This window comes from Amblyomma maculatum, chromosome 1 (assembly GCF_055883805.1).
Source record: "Amblyomma maculatum isolate TAMU_Amacu chromosome 1, ASM5588380v1, whole genome shotgun sequence".
Lineage (NCBI taxonomy): Eukaryota > Metazoa > Arthropoda > Arachnida > Ixodida > Ixodidae > Amblyomma > Amblyomma maculatum.
In genome coordinates this window covers 465376330-465395346 of record NC_139344.1, presented here as the reverse complement: position 1 = coordinate 465395346, position 19017 = coordinate 465376330, and the positions used below count along the sequence as shown (strand labels likewise).

Below are 19017 nucleotides of genomic sequence, written 5' to 3'. Positions count from 1 at the left end.
GAGGAGGTGCTGCCATCGTGCGGTGCTTGACAGTGGTGTTGACGCCTCGTCGGACGACACTCCGGTACTCCTGAAACCACGTTATATAAATAAGATATCTGTAAATGCAGCTTCGTTCTGCCGATCCCTGCCTCGCTTCGGTTGTTGCACTTAATGGGCAATGGCCACCTAACCGATAAGGGCTGCGAGCTGTGTAACAGCCCGCACAGAGTTCGAGCAGCGCACGAGCAGACGACTTTCGCGGCTACCGGACGTGAGTCCGTGACGTCATGGTTGCAGTGACCGCAGCGAATGGCAGCTTCTAGCAAGCCTTGCCAGTCAACTGACCCATGACGTCATGGGTCGAGGAAATAGTTCCATGCGACACCGCCAAGCGACATTCTCTCTGCCCGCGAATTTCAAAAAAACGCTGTTTTTAAAAATTAATAATAAATCGCTGGCTTTGTTCCAAGGAGTTATACTTTGCGTTAATGCTGAAAAGGATGTGTTCTACACACTGAACACGTTTTTCAGTGGCTTCTTGGGGGCCGTTTCCGTGGACCTTTAAGCCCGCATGAAGCTATTTTACTCCCCTTGTCAGAAACGACGAGTTTGCTTGGAAGAGGGCACTTGGACGAAAAGAGGTTATAATGATTTCAATAGGCTACCAATAAAGTACATTAATCTAGGTGTATTATGTAATATTTAGTGTAACAATTAGGTGCAGGGAATATGTTTCCCAAACATTCGAGCATTTGTCTAAAGCAAAAGGTGCTCACTACCACTTTTACGGATGCACAGAAGCCTTCAGCAGCAAAAAAGAAAAAAGAAATGCATATTGGCCCGGGTTTACCGCATGAAAGCGGCATCGGCTATGACGGATGATTGCAGAGGCTGGTTTTGGTGTCGTTTTTTTATTATTAACACCACATTTACCACGTGGGATTGTTTATTGGACAGTCAAATCCCACAGCAGAGGAGCGCCTTTCGAAATGGTTGTGATTGAATCCTCCGTTCTCGAAATCAGCAGTCGAGCGCCCTTGCTATTGAGACACCGCGACAGAGGATTAAAAGCAAAAAAAAAAGTACTCACACAACTCTATCGTGCATACAAAAGGCATAGTAGGCATAAAGTGGTCTGTTCAAACTGCGTTCTGCTATATGAAGCAGTCTGCGGTTGCATATGTTTTAGTAGCTGCCGTATTCCAAACAGAAACGGGAATATGCGATTTCTGAGCTTTTGCAATAACTTTTATTGACGGCAGCGACCTGTTTTGCTTTGACATGGCGGTTAAGACAGTACCACTTCGTTTGAGACATTGCATGGCAAAGGATTTCAAGCGCCGAAGACCGCGATGGATGATGTCGTATCCAAGCATGACATGCCCGATACGGACAAGTATTATTTTTTTTTAATGAAGCGTGGGGTTATAGACTGTTCATATTTATTTTGCAAGAGGTAGATAGGTAAGCAAAAGCTCACAGGAACTGCGAAACAAACAAAAACACTCCTGTACACGCCACATGCGCGCGCGTAAATCACTGTGGGCTGGCACGCGACGCGAAAACGCATCCACACTGACTAGGTTTCGCCGCTGAGCCGCAAGGTGGCAACTCTGCTCGATCTCGAGGCCAATATACCTAATAGTCAGTTTGTTGTCCTTTTCTGCCACTCTTTGTAAACGCCCTTCCGGTATAAGTATTTGAATATTTTAGCTGCGCACCTAATGTCGTCCATTTTCTTGATGCGTTTTTCATACAATATTTTGCTCCGAGCTTGTCGTACCTTGACAGAAACCCAGCCTATGCCTCTTGTAATGCTTCGTTTGTAGTTTTGCCGTTGGCTCCAAGTGCTCGCCTTCCCACCGACCCCTGACTTATTTCTAACCTCGACTGGATTTCAGCTCTTAAGACCAAAACCGCTTTCCGGAAGGTAAGATACGGTACCATTATCCCTTTCCAAATGTCATTAAGTGCTTTATATCTCTTGTACCAACATAATTCCTCGTGCTTCGTTATCGCGGCATCTCTTCGTCCTTTTTCCCTGGTGGCGTGTTCATTTCTTCATGTATACCTAGCTGTTATTCGTTTATCCATACGACGAGGTATATATATATATATATATATATATATATATATATATATATATATACACACACATATATATATATATATATATATATATATATACTGTTACGTACTTTGTACGCGATGTTACGTACTTTGTACGCACGGGGGGTTTATTTACAGGGATCTGTGCAAAGAGGACTGCGGCGAAGCGTACAAGCGTTCCTCTGCCCTTGCTCTTTCTTCTTCTTCACCGATCTACCCGACCGCTCTTTTTCATCTTCCGTCGACGTTCTACGAAGGCGCGTGACATTTCCCTCCTCGCAGACGAAGCCCGTCGAGCGAGTTACAGAGATCCTCTGGAATGAAATCGCTTGAGGCGGGCTACATGCACCACCTGCGACTACCGTGACCGTCGACCATTCGCCGTTATGCGTGCTATGATGTAATTCAGGTCATTGATGCGTTCTAACACAACAAACGGTCCGGCGTAGTGTGAAAGCAGTTTTTGACAAAGACCACGCTTACGGAGAGGTGTCCACAACCGCACATAGTCACCAGGAGCATAGGAAACTTGTTGGTGTCGGGCGTCGTAGCGGTTCTTAGAACGTTCTTGTGACGATAAAATTCGAACTCTGGCCAGCTGGCGGGCTTCTTCAGCTCTGCAGAGTGTGGTAGCAAGAGAAGGTTCGTCATGAATGAAAAATGGCAGTATGGTGTCGAGGGCACAGCGAGGCGTGCGAGCATAGAGAAGGTAGAAGGGACTGTAGCCTGTTGTCTCATGTTGCGCTGTGTTATATGCATGCGTAATGAACGGTAGAACGCCATCCCAGTCCTTATGGTCTGCAGCGACGTACATAGCCAACATGGTGGTAAGCGTCCTATTAGTTCGTTCTACCACACCGTTCGTTTGGGGATGATATGGCGTGGAGTGGCGAAAACTGCAGGCGCTGAGGCGAAGAAGTTCTTCGACAATGTCCGCTGTGAATTGGCGTCCACGGTCACTAATGATGACTGCAGGAGGGCCGTGCCGAAGATTGACGAGTCGAAGTAAGAAATTTGATACTTCAGACGCAGTAGCGGATGGTATCGCGGCTGTCTCACAGTAGCGGGTTAAATAATCAACGCACACAAGAATCCATCGGTTTCCTTTAGAGGACCGTGGAAAAGGTCCACGAAGGTCAATGCCAACTTGCTCAAACGGGGCTGTTGGAGGTGTGACTGGCTGCAGTTTTCCATGTGGGCTTGAAGTCGACAGCTTAAAGCGCTGACATTGCACACAGCTGGCTACATATCGCTTGATCGTTGAACGCATCTTCGGCCAGTAAAATCGCTGCTGTGTGCGGTGGAGTGTTCGGGCCACTCCCAGGTGACCAGACGTGGCATCATCATGCGTCATTTCTAGAACTGTGATACGTAGGCTTTCCGGAACGACAAGAAGCATACGAGCTCCCCCAGAGGCGAAATTTTTCTTGTAAAGCACTCCTTCGCGAATGCTAAATGTGTTTTTCATAGGATCGTTGGCGGAATCAAACAGTGAAGTTAATGTTTTGTCTTTGCGTTGCTCGGTTCGGAAAACTCTGAGATCGGGGAAAGTTTGTGCAATTGGAGCCAAATATTCATCGAAATTGTCTGAGTCATTATCAGTCGTTTGAAGCGGCAAACGCGAAAGACAGTCAGCATCTGAGTGTTTACGGCCGCTTTTATGCACCACAGTAAAATTAAACTCTTGTAGGCGTAAAGCCCATCGAGCGAGCCGCCCACAGGGGTCACGAAGACTCACGAGCCAGCAAAGGGAATGGTGGTCGGTCACAATCGTGAAAGCATTCCCGTACAGATAGGAACGAAAGCGCTGTACAGCGAAAACAACGGCTAGACATTCTTGCTCCGTAACCGTGTAATTTCTTTCACATTTACTCAACGAGCGGCTGGCATACGCTATCACGTGCTGATCGCGTCCATGGCGTTGTATAAGTACAGCGCCGATACCGATACCACTTGCGTCAGTGTGTACTTCAATTGGAGCTGATGGGCAGAAGTGGCGGAGGATTGGGCCCGAGGTCAAAAGAAACTTCAGATGACGGAAAGCTGAGTCACATTCGCTGGTCCAATTGAATGGTGTATCTTTATGCAGTAGACTCGTAAGTGGGTAAGCGATGTCTGCAAACCTTGGTATAAAGCGTCGAAAGTACGAGCATAGCCCCAAAAAACTCTGCAGCTCTTTTACTGACTTGGGCACAGTAAAACTTTTGACGGCTTCAATTTTCTTGGGATCTGGTCGAACACCTTCTTTGTCAACTAAGTGACCGAGGACAATTGTTTCACGATCGCCAAAATGACATTTCTTTGCATTCAGTACAAGACCAGCTCGTTCCATGCAATTAAGTACGATATCCAGAAGGCTGTTTTGCTCACTAAATTTTTTGCCAAATATTACTACGTCGTCCAAATAACATAAACAAATTTGCCACTTTAGTAGACGTAGAATTGTATCCATGAACCGCTCGAATGTGGCAGGTGCATTACATAATCCAAAAGGCATAACGTTAAATTCGTAAAGTCCGTCTGGTGTTACGAATGCCGTTTTTTCTTTGTCTGCAATGTGCATGGGGATTTGCCAGTAACCGGATCTCAAGTCAATAGAGGAAAAGTATGAAGCTGAGTGCAGACAGTCAATTGCGTCATCTATACGTGGAAGCGGGTAGACATCTTTCTTTGTGATTGAATTTAAACGGCGGTAGTCAACACAAAACCTCCATGTGCCATCTTTCTTTTTAACAAGGATAACTGGAGCTGCCCAGGGACTACAGGACTCTCGAATAATGCCGCGCTTTAGCATGTCTTTACCTTCCTCATCTATTATCTTACGTTCAGTTGCTGAGACTCGATAGGGCTTCTGACGTATTGGAGGGGCGGACCCTGTGTTGATCGTGTGATGAATACGACTGGTAGGCAGTGGCATTGAGTCATCCTTGGCAAAGTCGAACACTGTCACGTGTTTCAGTAGTAGTTCCACTAGAATACGACGCTCAGTTGTAGAAAGAGACTTACTAATCATAGCCGTAACTTGAGTCTCCATGCCTGGTCGCACCTGCTGCTCAGTGACAGAGCTGTTTAACGCCGCGACGGAACCGGATATGCCTTCCTCGAAACAGGCGAGTTTCAGGCCCCGAGGCAACACAGTTGGCTCTTCGGAGTGGTTCACTGTCCATAGCTGAGTGCGGCCTTTAGTCACGGGAATGACGCAACGAGGCACAAGAATACTCTTCTTAGAGCAGGTGAATCTTGTAGGTTCTACTATAGCCTCAAAAGATTCGCACTGGTTGCGTATAGAGAAAACCCGCACGAATGCTGCAGATAACGCTGGCACAATTGTGTCTTCTCCCACAGCAAATGCTCCACATTCAGGTGTCGAGTCATCCACAAGAACCGAAAGTAGTGAAGGATTCAAAGCAATCTCTCCCGTACCACAGTCTAAAGTTGCACCACACTCTTGCAGAAAATCAATCCCAAGTATCACGTCATGCGTAGACTGAGGCAGTACTGCAAATTCTACTCTAAACTTGAGGCCGCCAATAACAACATCCGAAGCACACACACCAAGAGGAACTAAAGGTTCACCACCGACACCACGGAATAACACTCCACGGTGACCACTGAACATTACTTTTCTACCTAAACGGTTCTTAAAACTCAAACTCATAACAGATACTGTAGCACCAGTGTTCACAAGAGCCATTGTTTTCACACCATCAACAAACATTTCCAATTTGTTCTTTAACATAAACACGGGCAGAGGTATGGACGTCATCGACTCGCCGGCGGCCTCACCTCCATCGGCCGCGCCCCCTAGTTTCGCGGAGGCGGAGGGGTAGAACGACGTCGAGGGGAAGGTGACCTGCGCGGACGCTGGGGTGGCGGCGTCACACTACGATCAGATGCAGGAGATGAATTCCGCAAATGTGTCGAATGGTGTGAGTCCCCGGTAGGCATAGTCGGGGATCGTTGTTGTTCAGTGTGCAGCCGTCCGTGAATGTTCGCGTGGGGTCGGTAATCTTGTACAGTTGGAAAACGACGGCGGCAGTATCTAGCGATATGCCCCGCAATGCCACACCTGTAGCACACAGGTTGAGGGCGCCAGCGATCAGCATATGAGTCCTCACTAACAAAGTCGCGACGTTGGTTGTAGCGAGGCTCTCGCTGCGGACGAACCACATTTTCAGAGTAGGCGGGCCTCTTTTCCATCGGCTGGTGGTCATAACGTTGAGTATAGCTGCGCTGATCGTCCATATGCAAAGCGCCGCTAGGTTGAACCCACGGAGTGGACAGGGCGGCAACATTTGCCTGCGGTGCACAACTCTGCCGCACATATTCTTCACTACAGATGGCGTCCCTAGATCTTGACAATTCCTCGCGTACAATCTCTCGTATCATATCAGCCATGGAAACTGAAGGACAGGCTTCAACACTGGCTACAGAGGTGACATTGGCCAGTCTTCCGAATTTAGGTGTAATTCGTCGCAGCTTGAAAGCCTCAAATGTTCTACAATGCTTTATAACATCAGCGGTGGTGCTCAGGTTCTCTTTGCTAATAAGAAAATTATTTACGTCTTCCGCTATTCCTTTCAGGAGGTGACCGACTTTGTCTTCTTCAAGCATAGTGGGGTTGACGAGTCTGCATAGCTTTAAGATAGCTTCGATATATGCAGTACAAGTTTCTCCGGGTACTTGTGCCCGGTGAAACAAAGTTTGTTCAGCGCGCTTCTTCTTTGCAGGTTCATCTCCAAAATTTTTCTTGATTTCACTGGTAAAGATAGCCCATGTACTTAATGAATCCTCGTGATTATCGAACCAGTCGAAGGCAGTGGCGGCAAGGAAGAACACCACATTAGCCAGCTTAGTAGCGGCGGTCCAGTGATTGTATTTACTCACTCTTTCGTAGTGCTTCAACCACTCATCAACGTCCTCCTCAGGTTTTCCGGAAAAAGTACGCGGCTCTCGATAATGGGGCCAGTTGTTCGCCGTGGATGGTCCTGGCTGCTCGGTACTGCTGTCTTCAGCCATGTCTGATGGCATTGGTGGTAGGCCAGCAAGTCTACGACTTCTTCGGTAGATGAAACGCTCCGTGGTCGCTACCCAAGCACCTCTCACCAAGATGTTACGTACTTTGTACGCACGGGGGGTTTATTTACAGGGATCTGTACAAAGAGGACTGCAGCGAAGCGTACAAGCGTTCCTCTGCCCTTGCTCTTCTGCTTCACCGATCTACCCGACCGCTCTTTTTCATCTTCCGTCGACGTTCTACGAAGGCGCGTGACAATATATATATATATATATATATATATATATATATATATATATATATATATATATATATATATATATATATATATTCTGCCAGTTTTTGCATATCACACCCTTGTATTTAAGCTTTTATCATTGAAATCGTTCAATACCATCAGACCCGACCTAACTGCACTGACGGGAAAACGTATTGCGTCTCCCTCGAATCAAAATGTATTAACCGATGCTTATAAATCTTTCAGTGTATTGGCTAATAGAACAATGTCGTCCGCGTGCATTAATCTCGGAAGCGCTTAATCTACGTCTGTTCCACCTATACAGAATACAGGTATAATACAGGTATAAGAAGAAGCAACCTATACAGGTTGCTTATTTGCAGACTCTTTTCCATATTCTTCATACAAATCACGAACAACAGCGGTGACAGCGGACATCCTTGCCTTAGCACTTTTCATACCTCGACAGTATAAGTACTTCCTAACTAGTCCTATACAATCTCAACTTTGTAATCTCTGTATATTTGCTTTAGTAATTCAATTACTTCTTTAAAGATGCCTTCAGATTCGGCTATATTGCCAGAAGTTCCCTCTTTACACTGTCGTACGCGCCACTTATGTCCAGAAAGGCTAAATACAGCCGTCTGTTGTCCGCCCTCGCTGTATTTATGCATTAGGTTATTGCGAAAATGCTATCATTTAGACGCCTACTACTTTCTAACCCATTCTGCAGTTCGTTGGCTACATTATTACTTTATACCCTTTCCACGATTTTTAAACTTATAGCCTGCATTGCCAGCCTATACGTAACGGCCTTTATCGGGATCATGTCTAAATGATTTAATGTTCTTCCTGTCTCCGTTTCCTTTATAAAATAAATCAATCCTACTCAGTCGCTCGCCGCTGTCTGGAATTCCTTTATTTAATGCCACTGTTCCCAGTGCTTTTAACAACGTGTCCTTGATTTTGGGCCAAGCCTATTAATTAGCCTGATTGGACTTTCATCCATCTTTACTGCTATATGCACGAAGGGAAGTTTGTTTCCGTCTTGCATTTAAGATTTTATCGATTTAGTTTTCTTTCCTTCATGCTGTCTCACCCCGTCATCGCGCACGATTCGGCAATTACTAATGCTAATATATCCTATGGCGACATTCCCCTCTAGACATTTTTCCTCAGCGTCCCGAATTTGTTCCTCATTCCTATAATTTCTCTTACCCGGGCAGCTTATATGGTTCTATAATTTATTTGCCGCCTCTTTAGTTGAGTCGCGTACTTCGGTCATCCAGCGATCGGTTTGCTGTTTTATTTTATTTTGCACCAGAATATGTACTTTCAGTTTCTTTTGTCGATAGGATACCCATTTTCCGTTTGTTTCCTCTTGTTATAGCGACGCTTTGGTAGCTCCTCTGCGTTTTCTGGAAGCCATCCGTCTTCGTCCAATTGCCTGTTCCACTATTTCACCAGTTTCGAGGCGGTCTTCTGCTCTTCGACCAATATGAGTCTTTTTCTTCTCGAATTTTCGTAGGGATGCGTTGTGTTAACGTGTTATAATGGCAATCCTCCATGGGGTATTTCTCTTTTGTTTCTTCAATGCCCGACGTTATTACGTCTAGTTTTTTGTCGGTTAAATTGACTCTTTGTGATTCCTGATTTTTCTTTTTGACTAGGTGTCCTATCTGCAGGTAATGCGTTTATGGTCACTTCCCAGGCTGTATGCGCCTTCCTTACCTATTTCCATCCTCGCGAGCTTATTTTAGATTCCTGGTGACATCAAGCAGTAATCAATGGTCGTTTGCCGCCGTCAGAATTCCCACGTAAACTTGCCTTCGCATTTACTTTCTCTATTCACATTAACTAGGTTAAACTGCTCACAGATTTCTCGCATTAAGTTACCGTTGCCGTCGGTGCATCCCTCCAGATTCTCAATGCGTCCATTCATATCCCCAATTAGACTATCTCGGCTCCGTCCTCAAACTGTGTGATGTCTCACTGAGACATTTAACTATATCTCTATTTTCCAGTTTTCATTTGTCTGCTGCATAAATAGGCTGCCCCTAGCCATACTTTTATTACCTGCCATTGTCCCTAAAACCCAGATATGTTGAAAGTTTAAAAGTTCATTTCAGGCAGACTACATACAAGTGTACAGGTCTGTCTAAGAGGATGACAAAAAGGCACGGATGCTTGATGAGTGTCAGCCTCTCAATACACACAACACCTCAGCATACGGTGAAAAAAAAAAAGAAAACAAAAAGTTGTGAACATGAAAACGGGTGCAGGCAGTGAAAGATAGATAAAAAAAGCAATAAACAGGCGGTGATGCAAAATGTGATTGTTATATGTACTTTGCTTACTATGCATGTGCCAATTGGTCCTCTGGTGTATGGGCATACCAAAACAACCAACCTTCTTCTCCGTTGTTGTTCTGTTGCACCCTAAGTGTTGCTGCTAGCGCCCTCATCAGCACGGCGCTTTCGTCACAGCAAAGTCGGCCCGCTTTTCCATGCATTCGTGGCGTGGTCTTCGCATTGCGCGCTTTCTGTAGCGCTGTATTCCTAATACAGAAGTTTCCTCTACAATTGCATATTACCTGGGATAATGTGAGATGCTTTTTCCTGGTTCTTTATTTTTGCTCTCATTCCACCGGCCACCTGATCACCCTGGTTTTTATCCCTGAAAGGTTCTGATTACCCGATCACCCGCTTAAACACAATTGTGCAGTGGGGGACAGGGCAGACCATGTTAATTGAAATTGCAGTGAGTAACTAGCGGCGCCCTCTAACTTCGAGCATTTTAGTCATTGACAAGAAAATCTAGGAATACCGATGACGTGGGCGGGAGGCCTGCTTCATTCCCTCATTGAATATAATTGTCCTAGCAGGAGTTTCTGACCACACGTCAATTTTCATTATGTTTTACCATCTGGTACTATGGGTAAGAGTTCCTTACCTGCACAACTCCGCCGAAGCGATGAGCGCGTAAACGCTGATCTCAACTCCTTTCGGCAGGCCTGTGGTACCTGAAGTGTAAGTGTAGAGGGTGACGTGCATCTTAGCATCATCGATGAAAGGCTCCTCGAAAGACCTCGCGTCTTCCTCTTCGAAATCCCGAACGCAGTGGAAGCCCTCCACCCGGTCCATACAGAATAAGCCCTGCAGGAAGCATTAGTGCTTAAAGCTACTCGAAGCGTAAGCGCAAGTTACCGTAGAGTTTCTTTTCATCGGCTTTGAGGGCTGTAATTGTTTTTATCATCGGTACGTGAATAATAAGCGCTATCATTTTCAATCCCCTTCTGCCTGACGTTTCGGCTTTAAAATGTGTCCATTTAAATTATTCATAATGACATGACTACCTTGATTTAGTGATGTGGGGTTGCGTCAGTTCATACAAATTCATTCTGCGCAGCCCGAACCGTATATTTTGCTCCGTGCGTGCCTTTTTTTCTTGGAATTCATAGTTTGCGTGTTTAAAGAAAAGTAGAAAGTTAAAGAGAAGAAAGTAAAGTTAAAGTTAAGTTAAGGAAGTAAAGTTATAGAGAACAAAAGTTTCGTTCGAAACTTCTGAGATCCGGAATTGTTACATATTGTATTGTTATGTTTGCTAAAAAATCCTGTGTTCATAAAATGCTCAGTAGTTTTGTAGCCCAAGCCCAAAGGTATAGGTAAGCCAGAATATAAAACGTTCAACACAGACGAAAGAAGCTGAAGAAAGAAGGAATATTGCTCTCATGCCATATGTACATGCTTTATCGCATCGCTTTAAGACAGTGGGAGCCAAGTATGACGTAACGGTAATCTCTCCTCCGAATTATCCTAGTAAAATGAGAGCTGCAGTTAGAGCAAGCAGGAAGGTTTCAAAGGGAAAAAGAAATGCAATGTAAAACGTACAAAACTGTTTATTTAGCATCAACATCATCATCATATTCAGTCGGACTATTATACCCACTGCAGGATCAAAGCCTCTCCAATTAACCCGGTCCTGTGCTATGGAATCCACTTGACCTCGGCGAACTTCTTAATCTCATCCGCCCACCTAACTTTCTGACACCTGCTACACTTTTCTCCCCTTGTAATCCAATTTGATACCCTAACCGACCATCGGTTATCCTCACTCCACACTACATGTCCTGCCCATACCCATTTCGTCTTCTTGATTTCCACTAGAATGTCAGCAACTTGGGTTATTTCTCTCACCCACTCTGCACGCTTCCTATCTCTTAACGTTACGTCTACCATTTTTCGTTCCATAGCCCGCTGCTAGTCATAATCTGCGAGTATTTGCGAAATGCGCTCCATCCAATGTTATTTTCCTTTCATGGTCCTACGGTTACTGACTGCCCTAAGTAGACATATTCGCCTACTACTACCAATGTCTCACTACCTAATGTAAACTGCTGCCACTATTTGTTGCCAAAAGGATGTTGTATGCGAGATTCCGTTATTTCGTACCAGATTCCAGACTAGCCTTTGAATCTACATTATACTTTCTAAGCATGCGAATTCTTTGTAAATCGTGAAATAAACATAGAAAATCATTGCAGTGCCTGTGAATGCGTACCATTCTTTGATGATACAGAGTTGTTTTTTCATAATCATAAGACTCTCGGGGAAGCCACTGAGGCTTTCCTTAACCTCAGAAAAACACATGTAGGTGTTAGCAAGGACATCGATAGCTTTATCCGCAAAATAAATGACGATGTTAATGGGCTATGAGCCGCTCCATGCGTGCTGCGTACAGTAGCCAGCAGGAGGCACGAGTGTTTACTGTCCGTCTCACGTATCCCGAGAGGAACTAAAAAACGGGGAATCTTCTTTCCTCGCTCGCCGAGAGCAGACGTGTTTGTGGCCTCTCCGCGGAGCACCAGATGTACGGCGTCGATTGGCCTCGCGGGACATTCTCCTGAGCTGCGCCGCGAACCCTATAGTTACTGGTACAGATTGTCCGGAAATACTCTGTCTTACTCAATCAGTGTTCTCTCAACCCTGTAAGTTGTAAGCGGGTGAGGAAGAAGCATAGGGGCAGTTTCTAAGTTTATATATTATTAGATGTTATAGACTCCATAATGAGATTTCGAAATTTTGTGATATGCCTGTCTATGCTTCAATGGAATGGAACGTCATGCTAGTTGAAGGCTGTTGATGATGCAAATACGTGGGCCCAATTTGAACGAAGGACAAAGAAAAAGAAGACACAGGACACGGGACGTACTGAGTCTTCTTTGTCTTTGTGCCTCGTTCAGTTTGCACCCGCCTATTTACATCATTAACTGTCTATCATCATAATAATAATAATAATAATAATAATAATAATAATAATAATAATAATAATAATAATAATAATAATAATAATAATAATAATAATAATAATAATAATAATAATAATAATAATAATAATAACAATAATAATAATAATAATAATAATAATAATAATAATAATAATAATCATCATCAGCCTGACAATACCCACTGCAGGGCGAAGGCCTCTCCCATATTTCTCCACTTAACCCGGTTCTGTGCTAGCTGCATCCACTTCACCCCTGCGAACTTCTTAATCTCATTCGCCCACCTAACTTTCTGCCGCTCCCTGCTACGCTTTCCTTCCCTTGGAATCCAGTTTGTTACCCTCAGCGACCATCGGTTATCCTCTCTTCGCACTATATGTCTTGCCCATGTCCATTTCTTCTTCTTAATTTCCACTAGAATGTCGGTAACTTGGGTTATTTCTCTGACCCACTCTGCACTCTTCCTATCTCCTAATGTTACCCCTACCATGTTTCGTTCCATAGCCCTCTGGGTAGTCCTCAACTTAAGTAGAACTCTCTTGGTTAGCCTCCACGTTTCAGCGCCATAGGTCAGTACAGGTAAGATGCAACTGTTATATACTTTCCTCTTTAGCAATACCGGTAAGCTGCTAGTCATAATCTGAGAGTGCTTGCCAAATCAGCTCCATTCTAATCTTATTCTTCTTGGTATTTCCTTTTTATGGTCCGGATCTGCGGTTACTACCTGTCCTAAGTAGACATATTCGCCTCCTACTTCCAGTATTTCGCCACCTAATGTAAACTGCTCTTCCTTCGCGAGGCTGTTGAACATTACCTTAGTCTTCTGCATATTGATTTTCAAGCCTACCTTTCTACTTTTCCTGTCTAGGTCATCAATCATTATTTGCAGTTCATCTCCCGAGTTGCTTAGCAAGGCATTCATCAGCAAATCGCAGATTACTGAGGTGCAACTGACAACTGTCTATGCTTGCAAATAAATCGTGAATAAGAATAAACACGTAGAGCCTCCGCAGTGTCACATTTCTGACATGGGCAATTTTGACACTACCATGGTTCAACAATTCATGACGGGGTATATTAAGTAGCGTTAGGGAATCTTTGTAGACGAACACCCGTTTGCCGTTTGACAGATGCGTATACATTAATGAGTTTCTTCGACTTCTCACAAGAAATATTCTTTGTAGCAATTGAACGAAGTAATGCATTAGCTGCTTTATTAAATGGAAGTCCTTGCTATCGTGCAAAGTGAACGTTCAAACATGACTATTAGATGTGTAAGTAAGCTTTTACGCGCACTGGAAACGCCACAGTGATAGCCGAGTGCCACAAGAACATGTTATGCTACACTTTTCGTGTTCGCATGCTTCCAAATGGTATTTCCTCCGCGTGAATGTACTTCACGATATTGGACATTATTCACTCTCTTTTATCAAGCGAGTCCCGCGGACAACCTCGTTTCCGCTATAGTCTTTGCTATGGAAGTAACAGACTATCAGTAAATAAACCTTAATAGTTCATTTGTGCCTCGCCCTTTCTTGGTAGCTGAGTATGCCTCGTACACTTATCTCTGAATAGGATGATGCGTAGGATAGTACACGAAATACAATTCCCTCGTTTCTGGCTTAAAATTTCAGTTATTTGCTTCCCGCGAGGGTGTTCACTGCGGAAGCTTCATTCCCCAATTGCAGCGACAAATGCAATGCACCACAGGCCCATGCGAAATCGTGGCCAAAAGAAATGTTTTTGGCTGAGGGCTCCTTACGGTTATTCCTAAGAAGGAACCCAATGTTCAAAGTAGAGCGCACCAGCTGAGGCCCTTAAAATATCAGCATACATAGCAAAATTCAGTGGCTGCCCTCACCCATCTTGGATGCTCGAATCCAACATGTTTGTGAAATGAGTGCGTTTTGCTATGCTTAACATATAAGCTTTCATGAATTAGAACCTAAAATAAATGGGACAAATAATTCACTTTTAAGAAGTACCTGCACGATTTATGGACGAAAACTTGTTCCTGACAATAACTTTATTGCGCAATGAACATCTACATGCATGAAGAATACCTCTTTCACGTGAACGACAACAATAAAAGGAGATCATTTGCTCGACGGCTCATGTCTCTGAACCAGGATGAGTAAGACATGAAATATTTGATCCATATCACGTGTAAGCGAACATTCAAAGAATTTATTGCATCACCCACTGTTGTTGCAGCTTCTATCTTCTAAATGCGGACTCAAAGCGCATTACTGATGGGTGTGACTAAAGCTCGCATCTACAATGGGACGTTTGCCTGTCTGCCATCTGCTTACATGTCTTCGTAGGACTAAGTCAATATGGCGATATGAACCGGCGTTCTTCAAGAATGAAGGGCGGAGGCGGTATTTTTATAGCGATTATCTTGACGGCGAGGCTTCGCTTGCCACTGCAACCTTCATGCAGGAAATGTTGCTGATAGCAAAAAAAAAGCGTAGTAATAAAAAATTGTTTTGGTATTGCCAACTAAAATACTAACTGCGCGCATTGCGTGAATGCCGCTACAATAGATATATATATATATATATTGTTACGTGCTTTGTACACACGCGGGGGGGGGGGGTTTATTTACAGGGATCGGTCCAAACAGGACTGCGGCGAAGCGTACACACGTCCTTCTGCCCTTGCTCTTCTTCTTTCTTCACCGATCTACCCGACCGTTCTTCTTCATCTTCCGTCGACGTGCTACGAAGGCGCGTGACATTTCCCCCCTCGCAGACGAAGCCCATCGGGCGAGTTACAGAGAACCTCTCGAATGAAATCGCTTGAGGCGGGCTGCATGCACCACCTGAGACTGCCGTGACCGTCGACCATTCGCCGTTATGCGTGCTAGGACGTAATTCAGGTCACTGATGCGTTCTAACACAACAAGCGGTCCGGTGTAGTGTGACAACAGTTTTTGACAAATACCACGCTTACGGAGAGGTGTCCACAACCACACATAGTCACCAGGAGCATAGGAAACTTGTTGGTGTCGGGCGACGTAGCGGTTCTTAGAACGTTCTTGTGAACATAAAATTCCAACTCTGGCCAGCTGGCGGGCTTCTTCAGCTCTGCAGAGTTGGTAGCAAGAGAAGGTTCGTCATGAATGAAAAATGGCAGTATGGTGTCGAGGGCACAGCGAGGCGTGCGAGCATAGAGAAGGTAGAAGGGACTGTAGCCTGTTGTCTCATGTTGCGCTGTGTTATATGCATGCGTAATGAACGGTAGAACGCCATCCCAGTCCTTATGGTCTGCAGCGACGTACATAACCAACATGGTGGTAAGCGTCCTATTAGTTCGTTCTATCACACCGTTCGTTTGGGGATGATATGGCGTGGAGTGGCGAAAACAGCAGGCGCTGAAGCGAAGAAGTTCTTCGACAATGTCCGCTGTGAATTGGCGTCCACGGTCACTAATGATGACTGCAGGAGGGCCGTGCCGAAGAATGACGAGTCGAAGTAAGAAATTTGATACTTCAGACGCAGTAGCGGATGGTATCGCGGCTGTCTCACAGTAGCGTGTTAAATAATCAACGCACACAAGAATCCATCGGTTTCCTTTAGGGGACCGTGGGAAAGGTCCAAGAAGGCCAATGCCAACTTGCTCAAACGGGGCTGTTGGAGGTATGACTTGCTGCAGTTTTTCATGTGGGCTTGAAGTCGACAGCTTAATGCGCTGGCATTGCACACAGCTGGCTACATATCGCTTGATCGTTGAACGCATCTTCGGCCAGTAAAATCGCTGCTGTGTGCGGTGGAGTGTTAGGGCTACTCCCAGGTGACCAGACGTGGCGTCATCATGCATTATTTCTAGAACTGTGATACGTAGGCTTTACGGAACGACAAGAGGCATACGTGCTCCCCCAGAGACGAAATTTTTCTTGTAAAGCACTCTTTCGCGAATGCTAAATGTGTTCTTCATAGGATCGTTGGCGGAATCAAACAGTGAAGTTAATGTTTTCTCTTTGCGTTGCTCGGTTCGGAAAACTCGGAGATCGTTGAAGGTTTGTGAAATTGGAGCCAAATATTCATCTAAATTGTCTGAGCCGTTATCAGTCGTTTGAAGCGGCAAACGCGAAAGACAGTCAGCATCTGAGTGTTTATGGCCGCTTTTATGCTCCACAGTAAAATTAAACTCTTGTAGGCGTAAAGCCCATCGAGCGAGCCGCGCACAGGGGTCACGAAGACTCACGAGCCAGCAAAGGGAATCGTGGTCGGTCACAATCGTGAAAGCATTCCCGTACAGATAGGAACGAAAGCGCTGCACAGCGAAAACAACGGCTAGACATTCTTGCTCCGTAACCGTGTAATTTCTTTCACATTTACTCAACGAGCGGCTGGCATACGCTATCACATGCTGATCGCGTTCATGGCGTTGTATAAGTACAGCGCCGATACCGGTACCACTTGCGTCAATGTGTACTTCAATTGGAGCTGATGGGCAGAAGTGGCGGAGGATTGGGCCAGAGGTCAAAAGAAACTTCAGATGACGGAAAGCTGAGTCACATTCGCTGGTCCAATTGAATGGTGCATTTTTATGCAGTAGACACGTAAGTGGGTAAGCGATGTCTGCAAACCTTGGTATAAAGCGTCGAAAGTACGAGCATAGCCCCAAAAAACTCTGCAGCTCTTTTACTGATTTGGGCACGGTAAAACATTTGACGGCTTCAATTTTCTTGGGATCTGGTCGAACCTTCTTTGTCAACTAAGTGACCGAGGACAATTGTTTCACGATCGCCAAAATGACATTTCTTTGCATTCAGTACAGACCAGCTCGTTCCATGCAATTAGGTACGATATCCTGACGGCTGTCGTGCTCACTAAATGTTTTGCCAAAAATACAACGTCGTCCAAATAACAAACAAATTTGCCACTTTAGTCCACGTAGAATTGTATCCATGAACCGCTCGAATGTGGCAGGTGCATTACATAATCCAAAAGGCATAACGTTAAATTCATAAAGTCCGTCTGGTGTTACGAATGCCGTTTTTTCTTTATCTGCAATATGCATGGAGATTTGCCAGTAACCGGATCTCAAGTCAATAGAAGAAAAGCACGAAGGTGAGTGCAGACAGTCAATTGCGTCATCTATACGTGGAAGCGGGTAGACATCTTTCTTCGCGACTGAATTTAAACGGCGGTAGTCAACACAAAACCTCCATGTGCCATCTTTCTTTTTAACACGGATAACTGGAGCTGCCCAAGAACTACAGGACTCTCGAATAATGCCGCGCTTTAGCATGTCTTGAACTTGGTCATCTATTACCTAACGTTCAGTTGCTAAGACTCCATAGCGCTTCTGACGTATTGGAGGTGCAGACCCAGTGTTGATCGGGTGATGAATACGACTGGTAGGCAGTGGCATTGAGTCATCCTTGGCAAAGTCGAACACTGTCACGTGTTTCAGTAGTAGTTCCACTAGAATACGATGCTCAGTTGTAGAAAGAGACTTACTAATCATAGCCGTAACTTGGGTACACTGTAAAAACAAAAACACCTTTTTGGGCATTTGTCTGATTCAAAACACCCTTACACCCTGAGTCTAGGGTGTTCGTGCCATTGGAAATCACCTCTTGCATGCCAAAGGGGTGCTTTGGCTGGAGAATATGCCTTAGGGTGTTACGGGCAAGCAATATCACCTAACATGCTGGGGGTATATGGCTGCGTAACTTCGTAGCCTTTTATACACAAGCGGCGCTGCTAATATAACCCAACACCTAAATAAGGCACCAAAAGTAACGCTAAAATTAAAATTACACACGAGTGCTTTCTAAAAATGAAACAGAAACTGAAACAAAATTTCACCGCCATGAGGCTGCCGGTAGCTACGAACGCTCTTTTCAAATTTCACAATATGGCCGTTAGCATTGTGGGGTGCGTTTCGACCACGTTTCGGCGAATGCTGAATGTGCTTCTTCGATTGTGTACCCTCGTGAAATGTGTTGCATTTCCCATGCATATGTGTTACAGAAGTGTGTACACTTGTGAAGTGCCTTCTACATGTGGCGTTTAACGCAAACTGGCATTTATCGTGTCGGCAAGTGTCCGGACTTCTTTTTGCTTTGCTCAGGCCGAAGGACTGCTGCAGCGCTTTATGTTTGAGATGTTCGAAAGAAGAAGGCATGGACAATTTTTGTTTTCTGCGTGACTAAGAGGTATATGCGCTGACTACATTGCACTCGCGCTGAAATCGCACTGGTTGGTTTCGTGCCGGTGATACGAAGGCGGACAGCGTACTTTGCGGCTGACGCAATCGTCTGTGAAGGTAAGCCTATTCTCACGCATATTGCGCTTTGTGGGAACAGTGTCCTACCGGATTGCTGCATTCTGTGTCTTTTTGTGCCGGAACGCTCCAGAATGTGCTGAAATG

At 45.0% G+C, this 19017-nt stretch overlaps 1 protein-coding gene across 1 annotated transcript in view; it reads right to left on the bottom strand.

Moving 5' to 3' along the window:
- LOC146209862 (luciferin 4-monooxygenase-like) overlaps positions 1-19017 on the bottom strand; it is a 197043-nt gene that overhangs the window by 80480 nt on the left and 97546 nt on the right. The window contains exon 3 of the mRNA XM_084604576.1: positions 10299-10501. Coding sequence (XP_084460702.1) covers positions 10299-10501 — 203 coding nt within the window. The remainder of the gene's footprint in view (positions 1-10298; positions 10502-19017) is intronic.